The 20,231-nt window shown below is 42.9% G+C and overlaps 2 protein-coding genes across 3 annotated transcripts in view; one reads left to right on the forward strand and one right to left on the reverse strand.

The window, feature by feature from the left end:
• Positions 1–866: 866 nt before the first annotated feature.
• Positions 867–20,231, reverse strand: part of lgs (BCL9 domain-containing protein legless) — a 100,570-nt gene continuing 81,205 nt past the window's right edge. For both annotated transcript variants that reach the window (XM_017616194.1, XM_017616195.1), the window contains exons 6-7: positions 3,096–3,292; positions 867–3,030 (exon numbers count right to left, since the gene is read on the reverse strand). In XM_017616194.1, the coding sequence (XP_017471683.1) occupies positions 1,423–3,030; positions 3,096–3,292 (1,805 nt within the window). In that variant the 3' untranslated portion in view covers positions 867–1,422. The remainder of the gene's footprint in view (positions 3,031–3,095; positions 3,293–20,231) is intronic.
• Positions 8,645–14,398, forward strand: LOC108363009 (uncharacterized). Its single transcript, XM_017616196.1, has 2 exons — positions 8,645–10,698; positions 10,741–14,398. Exons 1-2 carry the CDS (start codon positions 10,604–10,606, stop codon positions 12,125–12,127), a joined length of 1,482 nt encoding a protein of 493 aa, XP_017471685.1. The 5' UTR covers positions 8,645–10,603; the 3' UTR covers positions 12,128–14,398.

Here is a 20,231-nt window from a genome sequence, read left to right on the forward strand (position 1 = left end):
TGCTGTGCAACTTAGTCTCTTGCACCGCAGCTATCAATATACCATGCCTTCCCATGAAGACGGTTATCTCCTCAATCTTGCTCTGAAGCCCGTTGCAGTTAAATTGAAGGAGCTTCATGTGGTTCTGGAGGTGGGTGGCGTCGCAGTTGAGGTTTGCGACTATGCTGCACAACACAGGCCCTCGAAGTTCCTCGCTCAATCTCGCGTGGGGCGCAGACCAAGGCAGGTGTTGCACTTGACTGATGTCACATTACGGAATATCCTGGCCTGACATACCGTGCAGATTGTAGGAGGAACCAGGAGTTGTTGGCGGCGGCGTGTGGGTGGTGGTGCGGTTGTGTGTGTTATGTGGTCTGTCGTGGCTGTGGTATGGTCTGTGGTGTTATTGTGTTGTTGTGTTGTGGTGACTGTGTGAGGCTGCTCGGGCGGACTGAGGTTAGCCGTGGAGGCTGCTCTGTTTGAGCAACAGGGAGCCACAAACGACGTTGTCCACTGCCGATGTGTCCGTAGTCCTGAGCAGACTCTGAGGTGACTCCACCCCTCGCAAGCATTACACTTGACTGAGGGGGAGTTGTGGTGTAGTCGTCTCCGGCATACACTGGCCCTGGGTTTGACTCGATGCCAGCCCTGAGCAGAAGAAAACGTAGCGAATGTAGCCCTATGGACGAACTTCTGAGATACTTCATCGACCTAAACGGGGTTAGATCGCCGAAACAACAGCCCTTGGTCGGGTAAAACCCGAGTCATTCCGGTACGTGGAACCAGCTGTCGTGGGAATGTATCTAAGTGTCCCTGCGAGCAAAATTGCGGGAAAAGTACAATTGGTATAATCGAGTTCATACGATTCTTTAAATTAAATATTATAATTTTGGAATAAGGGAGCGCATGATTCATTTCACTTTATTTCACAATAGTCTTAACATCAAAAGATCTAACACAAGCCATATTGTGTTTTAAACTATATTTAATACTTTTAAATTTCTATATATATTTTATTGCATACAGTTACAAATATATATATTATTTTCTTTTTCTTATCATCCACACCTGCAGTTAATGCAACTAAAAGAATTTGTAACTTTATAAAAACGTCTCGCAAGTATATAAAATCAAAGTGTGGTGAATTCCAGTAGAGACTTAAGAATATAATACATAACATCGTAGTAAGTTGTTTACATTGATAATGAATTTGTTATTGGTTTCAAATTGAAGTTTTCATTATTTTTTTCTTTATCATAACTTCCTTTACCTGTTAACATTTTTGAATAAGTTTCCAAACTAATCGAACGTTACAATACACTACAAGGCAGGCGATAAAAAAAAAATAATTTACAAATATACATAGAAATGTATGAACATAGTATTTAATGAACTAAAACTTGAAAAAGTATAGAAACGGTCACCTTAACTTTATTAGAATGTTTACTTATTTACAAAAAACGTGGGATTCGTGGACACATTGGCTCCAATATTAGAATTGCCAGTGTTTTGTTGGCTTCTCGTCGACGTTGCGTATAATTGCTGTTGAAAACTGTGATACTGCTGCGCGTACTTAATATCATTCGAGGCGGGGCCAACAAATGGTTTATAACCAACATTTCCAACATCACCGGGACCATTTCCCCCATTGCCACTACAACCGACTGGCGATGCATTATTACCCACTTGCATAGCGTTTGAGAGCATGGTGCTATTGTTACCCATCATTAGAGGCCCGTTTACTGCTGAAGGCATTGATGTATTGTGCTCATTCGGAAGTAAATTTCCGTTTGCCGACAATTGACCATTGTTACCCAGGCTTGGCGCATTCATATTTTGGCAAATGTTGCTCGCACCTAATGATTTTACGGGTTTTTGCTGACTATTACCACCAGCGTACATCTGGCTTTGCCCGGGTACACTCTGCGTAGGACCCTGTACCGGTCCATTAGCATTGGGATTATTTGCGATGAACATAGAAGCGTCCCCACATTCCATTGGATCTTGTTGCCCGTTAGCAAAGTGTCCTGGCATCACTGGAACGCCCGGTGCTTGCATACGGGGACCAGGAATCATTTGATTTGTTGAATGTCCCATATGTTGTTGTCTGATAGGACGCATGCCACGTATCATATGAGGTCCCATGCCCATTTCATGACCTGCTATGAGATTCCCGGCAACCATGTCTTCTTGATCACCGACCATTGAACCCATCTGATTACAATTTCCAAAAAAGTTCATACCTGCGTTGCCCGCCACTCCAGGACCACTGCTGCAATTACTAATTTTGTTCGGATCAGAAGGAGGTCCTGTAATCCCTTGTCCTATATGAGTGTTGTCCATGATATTCCCCGTGCCTGATATTTGAGGATTCGCGTAACGTAGAAATTCTAAACTCGGCGGTACGCGCATATTGCTATTATTATTGGTTTGTGGACGAACAGGCATATACTGTATGGTATTCGGTGTGCTGGCTTTCACTTGTATATTTGGTGAAACATTGAAGCTTCCGAAGTTCATAGCCACGCGTCCCATCATGCGATGTGTTGGAATTACGCCATGCAGTCCACCTGGCCCATCACGTCCCATCCCTCCATTGGTGGGATTAAAGCCACCACACATCTTCGGATTAAGTAAACGTTGCCCCATGGGTCCAAGCATAGTGTTAATATGGCAGTTATTAGACATGAAGGGTCCAGGACCGCTCATATGAGGAGGCATACCCATATTACCGGATGAACCAGCATTGCAGTGATCTAATCCCGAATCGATTGAGCCCATCATAGTATCCATATTCTGATTTATGTTATTGGGAACATTTACATCATTTACGCCAATAACACCCATGTTTCCAACACCGGCGCTATTTCCACCACCACCTGTGTTGAGAGACACACAGCTTGTAAGCTGCTGTGACATTTGCGCTAATGACGAGATGGGATCAAATGAATGGTTTAGTTTATTTTGGCCTGAGCGGTTACTGTTCGGATTCAATGGGAGGTTATCAGTGCGCCGACAGAACTGTGAAGCTACAGGTGCCGAATTCTGGCGCTAGAATTTATAAAATATATATAAATATTCAGGGGAAAATAAAGTAACTTTTTTCATAACCATACCTCGATGGGACCTGGGCCTTTATAGTTGTTGACACCACTGTTAGACGCATTCTGGATATGCTGAGGAAAGTTAAGGCCAGGACTGGCAGGTGGGAAACGGCCTTCCATATTTCCAGCGTCTGCAATACTGCCATTGTTTGACCCCATAAGTGGAGTTCGTGATCTCTGCGGGCTGGGTCGAGCATTCTTTAGATCGCCTATATAATTTAAAAACGTGGTAGCAGGTTTAATTCAAATTCTATACTCTAAATGTTGCTTATAGAGAGCTACATAAATGCGTTTGTGGTGTTCGAAACACTTACTCTCAGATTGCAAACATTGCTAGACATATTTGAAATGTCTACTACAAAGAGAGCAAAACATCGCTTCTATACCACTGTAAGCAGTGTTTTATCCATATATATAATACTTCTATATTCGCAGTAAGTTGGCGGTACTTCTGCCAACATTAGAGTGCAGATACACATACACTGTAAGAACGAGAAAGCCAATGAGCTAATGTACCCAAAATGCCGTTTGAAAATAATCAAAAAATTCAGAAGCGGAGGAGTAACCGTCATTGCTTTACAAAATAAAATGTTAATTTTAAAAGCAACAAAAATATTAAAATGGTAGGGAATTGTGCGGTTTGTAGAAGTAAAATAAGTAAGGAAATTGAAATCGTATTGCATGCGTAAGTCATGCCTATTACGGTAATCCGATTCGCACTGTCATCACAAGTGAATGTGGAGCATTAGATTCGTTCGAAAGACATCCGTCGGACCGTAATAGGCATTTATTCGACGGATGCCATTCGCACGATTATAATCCTTCACCCTCGCTTGTTATGACAGTGGCCATCGGATTATATCCGTACGGATGGTATCCGTCGGATGCCGAAATAGGCATAAATATGTCTTGCTATTTATAAATGAGCTATAGCAGGGAAAATAGGCAGACGCGTATAAACAGTCGGCTAAGGCGCTGGAAAGGAAGGCACGCAAACTTACAGGATATCGGTAAGTAGTTACTGTGATCGCCTCATGCCTAGTATCACTTTTTTCATGCTTCCAGTTTATTTATTCTGCGGGCTACCACAAAGCTTGCATTAATCACTTTCAGGGAAACTATTTTTGGTTATTTAATCAGGACTATCATAGCTTAGATTTTTGTGAAATCTAGGAAAGTGCTATCACAGAATCCGAATGCCTACGAACGTAAATTCAAAATTCGTAGACAGCCCTCATTGAATCCGTCCGTAATAAAGATTCGTACAGATATTCTACGACGAGTTTATGCTGTCGGAACCATTCGGTGTGGTACGGTCGCGTCTGTTCGCTTAGTTCGCAGTTATCCCATTTTTGTTCTTGTGAAATTTAGTTCAAGTGTTTTAAAGCAACGGCTTTTTGTGTATGGCCGCGCTAATCAATAAACATTTTTTACATTTAATTAACTCGGTCGTCGAGAAATTACCATTAGTGCTAACAAACTCAGGTGAGTGGTCCTGGCTAAATTTTGATTTTCTTATATTGAGAGAAAAAAGATTGCCTCGGCTTGCCGGTAAAAAAGGAAAAACCTGTTGCTTAGGACACACATAGCGACATCAAGCAAAATAGAGTCGCCGAAACATTGTTGAATTGACCGGATAACAACGTGCACCGTCGAGATCGCGAGCGAGATAATGGTTCTTATCGAAGCAGACACCGACCGCAGGGATACCACCCTAGAATGTAAGGGCATTGCATGCGGTCAGGCGATGTCGAGCTCGAAATATTCAACGTATGCATACCCCGTGTCATTAGCTGCCCGGCAGGATATGTATGGTAGTTGGTGACTTTAATGCGCGCCACGATCTTTGACATTCAAGCCTGTCAAACAATCGTAGAGGAACAGACTTGGCTGAGCAGATAGACGATTCGACATTCTGCACAATGACGGACGACGCACCCACCAGGATTATAGCCAGCTGCTGCAGCTCTCCAGACATAACAATAGTCAGCGCTGGTCTGATAAACAGCGTATAATGGCGTCCTATGCTGACTTTGGCATCAGATCATCTGCCCATAGTCATCTGGATCGATAAACCAACCAACTTTGCTTCCGCGGAACACCGGACCTATATCAACTTTACTAAAGCTGATTGGAAAGGTTTCGGGGAATTTACTGAGAACACCTTCACTGCGCTCCCCACACCAACCAACGTCCACCTTGGTGAACGTAAGTTCCGCAGGGTTGTCACTGCTGCTGCTGCTCGCTTCGTACCGGCAGGATGCATTACGGACCCCCGTCCAAATTTCCCTGCTGAAGCGGCTGTTCTAGCCGATGCGCGTGACAACCTTCGTCAGGCCGATCCGGGAAATTCCCGTATCAGGGATCTCAACGCGGAGAATCAGCAGCTTGTGAACATACATAAGCGGAAAGTGGGAAGAGCATCTGAAGACTTATAACTTCGCCTCTGGCGTGAGTAAGCTTTGGTCAACCGAGAGGTCACTGTCCAATCAGACGAAGCACGACGACAGGGTCGAAATTTCTTTCGGCGAACATGCTTCGTCGGACACGGAGCAATGCGCGAGGTATTCAGCCGGCAATTCATACTGCATCCTCCGGCGTNGGATACCACCCTAGAATGTAAGGGCATTGCATGCGGTCAGGCGATGTCGAGCTCGAAATATTCAACGTATGCATACCCCGTGTCATTAGCTGCCCGGCAGGATATGTATGGTAGTTGGTGACTTTAATGCGCGCCACGATCTTTGACATTCAAGCCTGTCAAACAATCGTAGAGGAACAGACTTGGCTGAGCAGATAGACGATTCGACATTCTGCACAATGACGGACGACGCACCCACCAGGATTATAGCCAGCTGCTGCAGCTCTCCAGACATAACAATAGTCAGCGCTGGTCTGATAAACAGCGTATAATGGCGTCCTATGCTGACTTTGGCATCAGATCATCTGCCCATAGTCATCTGGATCGATAAACCAACCAACTTTGCTTCCGCGGAACACCGGACCTATATCAACTTTACTAAAGCTGATTGGAAAGGTTTCGGGGAATTTACTGAGAACACCTTCACTGCGCTCCCCACACCAACCAACGTCCACCTTGGTGAACGTAAGTTCCGCAGGGTTGTCACTGCTGCTGCTGCTCGCTTCGTACCGGCAGGATGCATTACGGACCCCCGTCCAAATTTCCCTGCTGAAGCGGCTGTTCTAGCCGATGCGCGTGACAACCTTCGTCAGGCCGATCCGGGAAATTCCCGTATCAGGGATCTCAACGCGGAGAATCAGCAGCTTGTGAACATACATAAGCGGAAAGTGGGAAGAGCATCTGAAGACTTATAACTTCGCCTCTGGCGTGAGTAAGCTTTGGTCAACCGAGAGGTCACTGTCCAATCAGACGAAGCACGACGACAGGGTCGAAATTTCTTTCGGCGAACATGCTTCGTCGGACACGGAGCAATGCGCGAGGTATTCAGCCGGCAATTCATACTGCATCCTCCGGCGTACAAAGCCAAGCGTCGAGTGACCAGAAGGCTGCACAAACTGCTAACAACCTGTGCTAGCGGTGAAGTTCGGGTAGCCATCGGGAAGGCGAACGCCATGGGGCCCGACGGAATATGCATGTTGATGCTGAACAATTTCGGTCCTGCGCTGCTAAAAAACATAGAGGCCTCCTCTCTCCCACAGAGGCTCAAACGGTGGTCGGCGAATTATCTAAGTGGTCGACACTCATCAGCAATGTTTTGAGACAAATCGAGCAAACCTAGAAACATAAAACAGGGGATTCCACAGAGTGGTGTCCTTTCCACATTATTGTTTAACTACTATATTTCAAAGCTCCCTCAACCACCAGAGGGAGTCTCCATTGTCTTCTATGCTGACGATTGTTCAATACTGGCGTCTGGGAATGGAATTGATGACTTGCGCTCGAAAGTAAACGGGTGTTCACCACCTGGACGAAGGAGGTCAGACTACCGCTGGGAATTCACAGTCGATGATACACCAATTCCGACGGTGAATACCCCCAAAATACTCGCAGTAAGCTTTGACAGTCTGCTCTCCTTCTCTGCGCTCGCAACCGCTATTGTCAACAAAGTACAGCCGCAACAAGGTCCTCAAGTCGCAAGCCGGCAGTACTTGGGGAAAAGACAAAGAAACGTTGCTGGCAACATACAAGACAATAGGCCGGCCGGTTTTAAATTACGCAGCACCAGTGTGGTCGCCGGGGACTAGTAGGTCGCAGTGGATGAATTTGCAGACGACTCAAAACATGTACTTCGGACAGCGACTGGATGTCTCTTCTTATGTCGCCAGAATACCACCTACACGACGAGGCGAAAATGCTCCCCATAAAGGAGCACAACACAATGCTCTGCAAGCAATTCCTAGTAGGGAGCCACAGACGTGGACACCCGAACAGGCACTTGCTTGCAGAGGAGCCCTCGCCAAGGCATGACAGAAGACATCTTTACGAACTGACGGACGAAGTGCAGAGGTTCATTAAGCAGCCTCTGGACCCGTCAGCATATCGACAGGCCCTGAACGGCATTCACAGGGAGTCAGTCTCGAGTTATGTAGACTCCAGGCCTGTGAATGCCGTTCTAGGCACACAACCACCGGACATCGACGAGACGGAGCTTCATCTGCCTCGGGAGACCGGAACTACAATAGCCCAACTTCGCTCTGGCTACTGCCGCAGGTTAAACACATACCTGAGCAGATTAGGTGCAGATGTGCCCAATGAGTGTCCGGCATGCGGAGAGACACCCCATGACTCGAAACATCTCTTCATATGGCCGGAAAACCCGACACACTAACGCCTTTGTCCCTGTGGACCGACCCCATTGAGGCTGCACGCTTCCTGGGGCTTCCGTTAGTGGAACTTGACGACCACGACTGAGATATTAACCGATCGGCGAGGTTGTTGTAGCCGCTAAAGCAACAACAAAAAGAGATCAAAAGAGCCACTTATGTGACTAGTGGAAATCGAACCCCCAAATCCTGGTATGGATTCTTCCGGATTGCGGTCCAAAAGGCCAAACAATGGCCTAGCCCTATCAATTTCGAAAATCTGCTTGAACAACGGAAATCATGGTAAAAAGTTTTTAAAGACGCCAAAAATAATAATTTCAACAATAAAATTGACAAAATAAACTCTAGCCTAAGTCAAAACGCATGGAAGTTTTCCAAGACGTTACGGGGATATCATGGTCAAACTGGTAAGGGGGTTTGGAATGATGAGTACAAGCTGCATTTTTCTGTGAGCGAGCGACAAAAGAACGCTCAACTCGGGTAAAATTTCCTTTTAGCTACTTAAGCAACCCTGCTGGTAGCTGGCAAGAAACATGTGATTAGTTCAACGGGATTTAGACACGAAAAACAATAGAAATTAGTAATTATGCGAGGTATTTGCGTAATATATATACTTATTTATAATATAAATCATGTATATACGAGAACCAAAATTTCCCTCTCCACTTTGCCATTAACAATTCACAATAGAGCAGTTTTTTCACTTAACAACACTACTCTTCAGGTCGCGTATGTTTTAACCGACCTGGCTGAACTCGGATAAATAGCGAAGTTAGTGTTGTTGCTTTGCGTGTATTTCGTCATTTAAGCGAGTGTTCTTTTGTAGCTTGGCTGCAAAAGAATGGACCTACAATTAAGGAACAAGTCCCGACACAAGAAGCGGTGATGGAAATTAACTGCCCTACGCTGCCTAGTCCCAACCTTGCCATCACATGTAATGAGATCAACTTCATAATTAACAAGAAAAGAGACACAGCGGCAGGTGCGGATAATATGTCCTACATCATGCTGAGATAACTGCCTGACCTTACTCTTAACACTTTTAAAACCTCTATTAAAGATATTTTGCTATCCAATCAAATTCCCCCCACTGAATCTGATTTGCGTGCTGTGCGGACGTGTTTTTCTTCGCTCTTCGATTTTAATCATAATATCAGCTTAACTATTGTGACAGTGGCTCTTTTATATATTTGCTTTTTTGCAATGATGAAAACCCGATATTGATTGAGACAGTGACTCTTGTGTTTTCTAAGGAAATTATACCTTAATATTTACTTTATATTAAAACTACATGATGCCTTGCGCATGTGGCCACAAAGTTGATAGGAAGCAATCAACAGTGCTGTGCGCGAAGTGCAATGTACTCTTTTATACAAAATGTGTTGGTATTCGACCGGCAGATGCAGAATTTTTGCTCAGCTCAGACAAGAGCTTCATTTGTAGAGGCTGTGCTGAAGCTCGTCGTGATTCCCTCCGTTCGCCTCCTCCGACCGTTGTCGTGGAGGAAAATTCTCTTCTAACTCTATGAAATCAAAGCCCGTTGGCTCTTTAAAGCTAAATGGTAATTCAAATGATAATACCAATACCAATAAGCAACAAGTTACATTGGGATCTCTATACAATGTGGTTGTCGCTCTTCGAAATGAGAATGCCCGCGTGAATAATCTGATCAGTGCTTTACGGGAAGATAACAATAATTTATTGTTAAAAACTGAAAACATTCACTCAGATCTTCCTTCCATGCAGCGCAATCTGCTTGAGAAAGATGATACGATTGCCTTACTCATGGCAGAGGTTAAATAAAGACCTTCGCTCCTCTATTGGTGTTGCTGTTGAGAAGTTTGGCAGTGATAACGCAGCTGTAAAAGAAATTATTGCAGCTAATCGCGCTCTTTTTCTCTCGTCGCATACTTCTCGTGCTGCTTGTTCTTCGAATGTCGCTTGGTCATCCGCTGATACACACACGTACGCTGACTTTTCGGCACCTGCTACTGCAGTTTCCACTGATGCTCTCTCTGTTTATGCTCGCTCACCTGCTTCTTCGGCTGTCGCTGCTAATTCTCTATCTGCTGATAATGCTTGGTCATCTGCTGATACAAATTCGCACACTGAGATGTCGGCACAAAAAATGTTGTTGCCTGCACTGACCCTAAAGTGAACACTGCTGCTTGCTGTATGCGCTCTACACACACACATGCTAAGTTTTCGGCCCCAGCTGCTGACGTCTCCAATGATGCTCTCCCACCTGCTTCTATTGCGCCTACTGCTGAGGTTAATAATGCACAGTGGTCGGCGGCTACGAAGAAAAGGAACAAAAAACAAGTGCGTGTTTTCGGTACAAATGCATGTAATGATTTGGACGTTGCGGTCCGGCATAAATAGTTGCATTTATGTTCTTTCTCGCCTTCCGTATCCGAGGATAACATTAAAGATTGTGTTTTTAAGCAAACTGGTTTAGATAAAAATTTGTTATCCTGCTTCAAACTGGTTAAAAAAAATGTCCCAGTATCAACTATTAAGAGAGTTAATTTTAAGTTGGGAGTTCCGGAATCCTCGTACGCGAAGTTGCTGAGCTCGGAAATTTGGCCTACAAATGTCTCGGTCAAGCCTTTTCAGTTTTTTCTAAAGGATCAACAACAGCCACCTCGGACATAGTAACGACCTTGGACCCTCCTAGCCGTGGTCTCAAGGTGTACTTTCAAAACTTATCCGGCATGCGAACCAAGGCTGATATTGTGCATTCTTTTAGTGCGCAAATGGATTACGACATCTTTGTTTTTGTTGAGACGTGGTTGAATGCAAGTTTTTTTGACAGTGAGTTCTTCGACTCGAATCTTTTTAAAGTATTTNTCGACAGTGAGTTCTTCGACTCGAATCTTTTTAATGTATTTCGTAAAGACAGAGATGCTGCAAAAACGGGTTGCCTTCGTGGTGGTGGGGTTCTAATTGCTGTCAAGCGTCAACTCCGTGCATTCCTGTTTCCACTCAATAATGATGACTCTCTGCTCGATCAAATTTGTGTTTGTATAAGTTGTCACTCCGCGCAAGATTCCATTTACCTACTCGCTTCGTATATACCGCCTGATAGTTCATTTGAGTTGTACAAAGCTCATGCTAACAACGTGGCATCTCTAGTTTTAAATAACCTAAATGATAATCATTTATGTGTGCTAGGTGATTTCAACTTATGCAAGATAAATTGGTCTGCTAGTATTTCTAATTATAGTCTTACACCAACTAACGTGTCTGCAAATCATGAATTATATTTTATTGATAATATTCTTAGTCTTAATTTATGTCAAGTTAATAATTTCGTTAATTCTCTGAATAGAATTTTGGATCTCATATTTGTAAGTGATAACCTAAGCTACAAAGTTAGTGAATGTTTGAATCCAGTAACTCCTAAAGATAAGCATCATTTACCTTTAGTTGTAAAACTCGATTTTTACTGTTTTGCTTCAGTACCTTCTGATGACATATTATCTTTTAATTATGCATTATGCGATTTTTCTAGCTTTAATGAATTACTACTCGATATTAATTGGGATAATTTATTTGCAGATCTTGATACATTTAGCAGTTTCACTACTTTTAAATCCATTTTGTGTAAACTCTGCTTGGATAATATTCCGGTTAGAAAGAAAAAACCCTATAGATTACCCTGGTATTCTAAGGATTTAAAAAAGCTTAAAAATCTTAAAAACAATTATTTTAAGAAGTTTAAATCTACGAAGAACCATTCATTTTTCGTTAAATATAAACGAGCTCTAAAAAATTTCAACTACTTAAATAAATCTCTTTATAATAACTACATTTGTAGCATAGAGTTGAACATTAAATCGAATCCAAAGACTTTCTGGAATTACATAAAATCCAAAAGAAGCTTCGCTAGTGTTCCCACCGGCGTATTTTTGGATAATAATTATGCGCAAACCTCAAGTGAAGCGGCAAATTTATTTGCTGAGTTTTTTAAATACAATTTTGTTGATGAAGACCATGATCAGCCATGCGACTTTTCCTCTAATCTAGACTACTCTTTGGACCTCGGGGCTCTATGCCTTTCATCTGAGGATATTAGTAACGCTTTGGTTAAATTGAAATCTTCCTCCCAAACTGATGTCGATGGTCTTTCAGCAGTTCTAATAAAAAATTGTCCTGCTTTGGTCTATCCTCTGAAAGTAATTTTTAACAAATCTTTATCGTCGGGGAGTTTTATTGACGCATGGAAGCTCACTTGACGTAAGGAATTATAGGCCCATTTCTAAGCTCTCGACTATCTCAAAAATATTTGAACACGCAATCAATGCAAAGTTGAGCTTTGCGGTTAAATCTTTAATTATAATAATTATAATTTAATAATTAATCTAGCTGTTTTCAGTGAATACTTCATTGAGTCTTTCTCGGCTGGTTTTCAGGTCGACGGCATTTACACCGACTTTTCGAAGGCTTTCGATAAAGTCTCTCACAGAGTCTTAATTAAAAAACTTGGTTGTCTTGGTGTTCACTCTGCTTTTCTGGAATGGATAAACTCTTACAATAGACGTTGTGTTGTTACATTTGATGTTATTTCATCTACCCCCTTTGTTGCCTCCTCTGGAGTCCCACAAGGAAGTGTCTTGGGACCACTCCTATTTGTACTTTTTATTAATGATATCACAAGCTGCTTTTCATTTGCCAAATGTTTGCTTAATCTGAAGATTTAAAGATTTTCTCATCCATTAAGACCCCAGAAGATGCCAATATGCTTCAAACTGATATTGATAGGCTTTACTTGTGGTGCCAGAAGTCACGGCTCTCACTGAACCTGTCTAAGTGCTTTCAAATGACTTACTCGAAAATATCCAACATTATACCTGCTACGTACAATATATGGACATGTGACCTTCAGTGTGTTAGTGAGATTAAGGACCTTGGCGTCATTTTTGATAGTAGAACGTGTACAAAAAATTGTTCTTAAGTTTGCACTTCGGTCTTTGAACTTTGTGGATCCCATACCATCCTATTCTGCTCGTCTCATGTTTATAAGTCTCAAGTCCCTAGAAATTCGTAGGTCTATACTGTGCCTGTCCATTACTCGTAATATCATAACTGGAATCATTGATTGTCCTTACTTGTTGGAAAGGATTCGATTTAAGTTTTAACCCAAGTAAAACCAAAGTTATGAATGTTAGCAGGGGACCAAAAAGGGAGATAAATGTCACCATTGGCCAGACTAGATTGCAACAGGGCACTGGGCAGAGTAATAAACAGCTCTCTGACCATGAGTGGTCACTACACAACCACCATAGAGTCAACATCCAACAATATAAGGTTTTTCCAAGAACTTAAAGAATGTTAAATCTGGTCTACACCCGCAGAAAGCCATGAACATATACAAAAGTCGCAGTTAGGTCCAAATTTGAGTATGCTACACCACTGCTGCTAACGGTGTCAAATCTGTACATCATGTACACTGATATCACTTTCTGACAGCAGGACTGAGTGGGGTATATATAACTACAATTGTGACACGGAAACATTCTTCCACCGGCCCTTTAAGCCGTCAACAGCCTTTGGGGAACTCTTGGCCTTTGAAGAGGCGATTGCCATCGCCTCAAAGAATAATAAAGAATGGTCCTTACTGACAGCTGTGTCCTGCGAAACCCTTAAACTTTTTTTTGGGCTCTGAAGCTATGACTGAAAGGACAACGGTCCCTATAGTCAGGTTATTCCTCCAGGTATGGTGTACACAGTCAGGTGTATATCTGTTGATGTGTCTGCTGTATTTCCACTCCTACAAAAGGTAGTACCGCTGACCAAAACCCCTGTAGTAGCTTCTGCTTGTACTATTTATGTGCAGTTGTTCTTCTAAGTAGCCGTGTATTATATCCTAAGATTGTGTGGTTGATGATGCGTACAGAGCATGTGCGAATTTGAAGGCAGTTCTGATTGGCATGTATTTTTAGTAGTATTCGCGATAACGGACTATACAGGCTTGGGCTAGGTAGAACGATTTATAATATAAACATAATATGTGACGAATAGCAAAATTAAATTGAGGTGAAATGCAACAACTGGTTAGAAAATTTAACGAATATTTTTAAAATCAAATTGATATTTTGGCCTTTTGGAAAATTTGGCAAGTTGAGTTATCTTGGCTAGATAATTGTTTTGAACAATTGTTTGAAAATCGGTAGCATTGTTGAAAATATCAAATTCAGCTCTAATATTATCGAGTCTTCTGCAGTAGAAGGTTTGATGAATGTAGTCATCTAGTTGACCACAAAAACAACTTCGCGAGTTTAGGGCATTAATTTTAAACAAATATGCCTTATCATACGTGTGCCCTGATAGGACTCTGCGTTTTGATGTCTGTCGGTGATGATGTTAGTTTTTAAAACCAAGCGAAACTTTTTCTACATGTAAAAAAGATTCAAACAGGTTGGGTTTCAATGAGGAGTAATTTAAGAACTTATTGCACCATTCGTCAAAGATGGTATTTTTAATCTGCCTGATGGCTTCGTCGGATGGTTCCGTGCGCAGAAGTGGAAAACTTTTGACTGCCATTCACCTGGGAGTGGCCAGAAGCGATTCTTGTGCGTACGGTTCAAATCGCAGCTCACAACGTCCGGATATTTATATCCACGTATCCTCTGGGTAGCAACCAAACACCCGTTTGGGAGCGAGCTAAAGTGAGAAGGCGTAAAACTTCGCGTGCGCTGGGTTTGGGTCCCGCCACGTTAAAACCCCGCCCAATGAAAAAAAACAAACAGCCTCGGATGAGACCCCCTTTTTCTGATGACGACCACGGCAAACGTATAAAGGACTATGATTTAAGGGTATGCACCTGGAATATCCGGACCCTTAATGGGGAAGGTGCCTCTGCCCGGCTGGTTGATGTCCTCGGGAAGACAAAGGCTGACATCACCGCCATCCAAGAAATGCGATGGACGGGGCAAGGTAAAGTAAGTGTGAAGCCTTGCGACGTCTACTACAGTTGCCACGTAAAGGAGCGCAAATTCGGTGTTGGATTCGTGGTAGGAGAGAGACTCCGTCGCCGAGTACTGGCGTTCACCCCGGTGGACGAACGTCTAGCCACAATCCGCATCAAAGCTAGATTCTTCAACATCTCGCTCATCTGCGCCCATGCCCCGACGGAAGAGAAGGATGAGGCGTCCAAGGATCTCTTCTATGAGCGCTTGGAACGTACATATGAGCGCTGCCCCCGACACGATGTCAAAATCGTGCTTGGCGATTTTAATGCCAAGGTGGGCAAGGAAGGGATCTTTGGCGCCACTGTCGGAAAATTCAGCCTCCACGACGAAACGTCCGATAACGGACTGAGGCTGATCGACTTCGCCGGGGCCCGAAATATGGTAATATGTAGTACTAGGTTCCAGCATAAGAACATCCACCAAGCTACATGGCTGTCTCCAGATCGAAAAACGAGAAACCAAATCGATCATGTTGTGATAGACGGAAGGCATGCTTCAAGCGTTTTGGACGTACGTACACTCCGAGGGCCAAACATCGACTCGGACCACTATCTTGTTGTTGCCAAGATACGCACCCGCCTCTGTGCAGCAAAAAATGTGCGCCCAACAATGCAAGGAAAGCTTAACGTCGAAAAGCTGCAATCACAACAGACGGCCAATTTATTCGCCACTCGACTCACACACCTGCTCTCTGAGAGCACTCTTCAACAATCCGACGTACGCGAGCAGTGGAACCACATTTCCCGATCATTAAGTACCGCCGCCGAAGAAGTAGTTGGATTTCAGCGAGCCCGAAAGAACAACTGGTACGATGAGGAATGTCAAGAAGCCGCAGAGAAAAAAGATGCCGCCTACAGGGCCACGCTGCGATCGGGCGCAACGCGAGCCATGTGGGACCGTTATAGGGAACTGAAGAAGGAAGCGAGACGTATTTGCCGCAATAAGAAGAGAGAGGCCGAAATACGTGAGTGCGAAGAGCTTGAGATGCTGGCCGACAGGAAGAACTCCCGAAAATTCTACCAGAGGGTTAGGCGACTTACGGAAGGTTTCAAGACCGGGGCGAACTCCTGTAAGAACAACAATGGCGACCTAGTGACCGATGTCCAGAATATACTTAAATTGTGGAGGGAACACTTTTATAACCTACTGAATGGTAGCAGCGCTGAAAGTAGTGAGGAAGACGAACCCGAGTCCCCAGTCGATGATGATGGAGTAGCTGTCCCACCGCCTGACTATGACGAGGTACGAATAGCGATTACGCGGCTGAAAAACAACAAAGCTGCTGGAGCTGACGGCCTGCCAGCCGAGCTATTCAAGTACGGCGGCGAGGAGCTGATGAGGTGCATGCATCAGCTCGTATGCAGAATATGGTCAGATGAACGCATGCCCGACGACTGGAATTTAAGTGTGCTCTGCCCAATCCACAAGAAAGGCGACCCCGCCATACGCGCCAACTACCGCGGAATTAGCCTTCTAAGCATAGGTTACAAGGTCTTATCGAGCGTATTGTGCGAAAGACTGAAGCCCACCGTCAACGAGCTGATTGGACCTTATCAGTGTGGCTTTAGGCCTGGAAAATCCACCATAGATCAGGTATTCACAATACGCCAAATCTTGGAAAAGACCCGCGAGAATAGGATCGACACACACCATCTATTTGTCGATTTCAAAGCCGCTTTCGACAGCACGAAGAGAAGTTGCCTTTATGCCGCGATGTCTGAATTTGGTATCCCCGCGAAACTAATACGGCTGTGTAAAATGACGTTGAGCAATACCACCAGCTCCGTCAGAATAGGGAAGGACCTCTCCGAGCCGTTTGATACCAAACGAGGTTTCAGACAAGGGGACCCCCTTTCGTGTGATTTCTTTAATCTTATGTTGGAGAAGATAATAAGAGCCGCAGAACTGAACCGCTCAGGCACAATACTTTATAAGAGCGTACAATTGCTGGCGTATGCCGACGACATCGATATTATCGGTAAAAACAAGGGCTACGTCTGTTCTGCCTTCTCGGGATTGGATAGAGAAGCAAAGCGAATGGGTCTGGTGGTGAACGAGGACAAAACGAAGTATCTCCTGTCAGCACACAAACAGTCAGAGCATACGCGTCTTGGCACCCACGTCACTGTTGACAGTTACAAGTTTGAAAAAGTAGACGACTTCGTTTATTTGGGAACCAGCATTAACACCAATAATAATGTCAGCCTTGAAATCCAACGGAGAATCACTCTTGCCAACAAGTGCTACTTTGGGCTGAGTAGGCAATTGAGAAGTAAAGTCCTCTCTCGTCGTACAAAGATCACACTCTATAAGTCACTCATCATGCCTGTGCTGGTGTATGGCGCGGAAGCATGGACAATGAAAGCATCTGATGAGGCGGCTCTTGGAGTTTTCGAGAGAAAGATTCTGCGAAAGATTTACGGACCTTTACGCGTTGGTGATGGCGAATATCGCAGACGATTTAACGATGAGCTGTATGAGCTTTACAACGATATAGACATAGTGCAGCGAATTAAAATTCAGCGGCTCCGCTGGCTTGGCCATGTCGTTCGGATGGACAGAAACGCTCCTGCTCTGAAAATATTCAACGCGGGCCGCGATGCTGGGAACAGAGGAAGAGGAAGGCCTCCTCTGCGTTGGAAAGACCAGGTGGAGAAGGACTTGGCTTCGCTTGGCATTTTCAATTGGCGTCAGTTGGCACAGAAGAGATATGACTGGCGTGCTGTATTGGACTCGGCCAAAATCGCTTAGGCGGTTACAGCGCCAAATAAGAAGAAGAAGAAGATGGCTTCGTCAATTGTATATTTGGCCCTTAAAGCGGAACCTTCCATAGTGGCTATCTTGGCTAGTTCATCTGCCCTTTCATTCCCTAGGATGCCAATATGGCTAGGGGCCCATACCAGATCTATCAGAATACTTCCAGCATCAAGTATTTTTTTTTTGTATTTGTTGTGCAATAGAGTTCTTTGTTTGAGTATTTTTTAAAATATGGCAAGAGGTGAGGCTGTCAGTGAATATAACAACCTTATCCTTTTTGTCCTTGATGGCAATGCTAATTGCTTCATTGATGGCAGAAGCTCTCCAAAAGTGGAGGAAGACTTAAAATCAATACAGAATAGATGATCAGAATTTTGGGAGTAGTTGAAGATTCCACAACCAGTGCTATTTTCAGCCAGGGAGGCATCACTATACAGAATATAAAAACCTGTTTTTATAACTGTTTAAAATCATAGTATGATGATTCTTTATGCTCTCAATTGTTAGATTAGATTTTTTGTCAGGTAACATATTATCACAGATCTGAAGATTAGAGATATGGAGATTGCCGTGAACCACATCAAGACGGTCAAGAATATCAGAAAACTTTCGATATACAGAGGAGTAGCTAGAGTTTAAAAGAGGATTATTTCCTATTAAAGCAGAGATATTATCATTGTACGCAAAGATTTTTACCACTTCCTTGGCAGTAAGCCATATTACATTAGGAGGAAAATACGTAGTGATTAGAAAAATATTTGGACTAAGGTTGAGCGTTTCTATCATTAGTATATCAAAATCAGAGTTAAACATAACTTTTTTATATTTGATGTTGCATTTTATGGCAATTGCCACACCCGCATACCCATCACTACGATATTTTTTAATCATATTGTAGCCAATTAACCTCCTGTGGGAAGAATTGGCTGTAAGAAAAATTTCATTAAGGCATACAGTGTCGAATTCGTATTTGTTGATGTAGAATTCTAGAGAATCTATATTTGCTTTTAGAGATTGAATATTATAATGCAAGATCTTCATTTTCAAAGAAGGAGGAATTGTCTGAATTAAATATAGCTCTCTCGTCATTATTATTCATGATCAAGTCAAATTGATTTTTAAGGAATTGAACCGGTTGGAAGGTGTCGTTGTCTTGGAATTCAATTGAAATTTTTTGAGTTATTTTAAGGAGCTGAGTCATCAATTTCTCCATTTGGGTTACTATTCCTTTTTGGTAAGATTATGATTCAATAACAGGGCTATTATTAACTTTGTTGTTAATTCTTTTTGGATATCTTGTTTGAGATGGTTCATGTCTAACCTGACGTTTTTTAAGAATTGAGCTATAAGATTTCTTTGTTAAATTACGATTTATATTAAGATCTTTATCTATCGTTTCATCAGTCTGATTACAGAATGAAGGAAAGGAAGTTTCGTCCTCCTCGAAAATGCTAAATCTATTGTTATTTTTTGGGTAATAAGTGTCCAGAACTTCTTTACGTGACATCTTCTTGACCGTCTTGATACGGTTCACGGCCAACTCCTTTTCCCAATGAGGGCAGCGGAGCTTGTCCTTTGCTGTATGGCCACTATTTCCACATAAAATGCAGTTGTTTGCCTCACAATCTGATCTGCACTCATTTTTGCCGCATTTGATACATCTAATTTTAGATTTGCAGGACATTTGAGTATGGCCTAGTCGCCCACAATTGTTGCATTGCCTCAGACGAGGTATATAAAAATCTACATCAAGCTTTGTATATTCATATATAATTTGCTTGGGAATCTCATTACCCGAAAAGCCTATTTTTAATGTAGTAATTGGAATATATTCATTGGTGGCAGGGTCCTTGCGCGTAAAGCATCTGACAGACCTGATGGGGATAATAGATATGGCATTATTTAAAACATCAGAATCACTGAAACATATGGGTACACCTCTAACCACACCATATATTTCGAGTGCAGTGCAGTTTTTAGTAGTTTGTCATCAAGAACAAAAGTGTTCGCCGCATAAGTATTTTTGAAAGTTACTTTGTATAGTGTTTTACCTAAAACTAATGAATGAATTCAACATCTTTGTGGCGCATATCTTTGATTTGACTCAGCAGAGTTAACCCTGTGGCTATTTTTTCATTTTTAATATTGGTGCATTCAGATGAATCCACCAAAGCGAAGATTTCCCCTTTAAATGTTTGCGGGCACTGCACTGTCTTTTGTACATTTTCATTTTCTTTTCCTCTTGCTTGCTCGCTTTCGTTAACTACCGCTAACTGAGCTTCTTGCGTCTGCACGCTTTCTGGAACATTCTCATATTCCATACTACCATCTGTTTCTAGATTTTTCCCGCCTTTTCTAGCTCTTTCTACATTTTTCCCGCCATTTTCCTCATTTTCTACATTTTTCCCGCCAATTTCAGGACACACGTCATTTTTCGCGTTACTTTTAGGTTTCATTTTAATAAGCCCTCCACCGCTGGCGAGTTCAAAAAAATTAGTTACATCTTTGTTATTTAATATTTTTGGTTTTTTAACACACTACCTTCAAATGCAGAAGACTCTGCTTCAGACGTCGCCGACCACGAAGTCGACGACGCCATCATGGCCTTTCT

This window comes from Rhagoletis zephyria, unplaced genomic scaffold, assembly GCF_001687245.7.
Source record: "Rhagoletis zephyria isolate East Lansing unplaced genomic scaffold, Rhagoletis_zephyria_1.1 Rzeph_scaffold_01166, whole genome shotgun sequence".
Lineage (NCBI taxonomy): Eukaryota > Metazoa > Arthropoda > Insecta > Diptera > Tephritidae > Rhagoletis > Rhagoletis zephyria.

What these genes read in the sequence shown, in the direction of transcription:
- LOC108363009 (XM_017616196.1), top strand. Translation starts at nt 10,604, where the DNA reads ATGCGAACCAAGGCTGATATTGTGCATTCTTTTAGTGCGCAAATGGAT.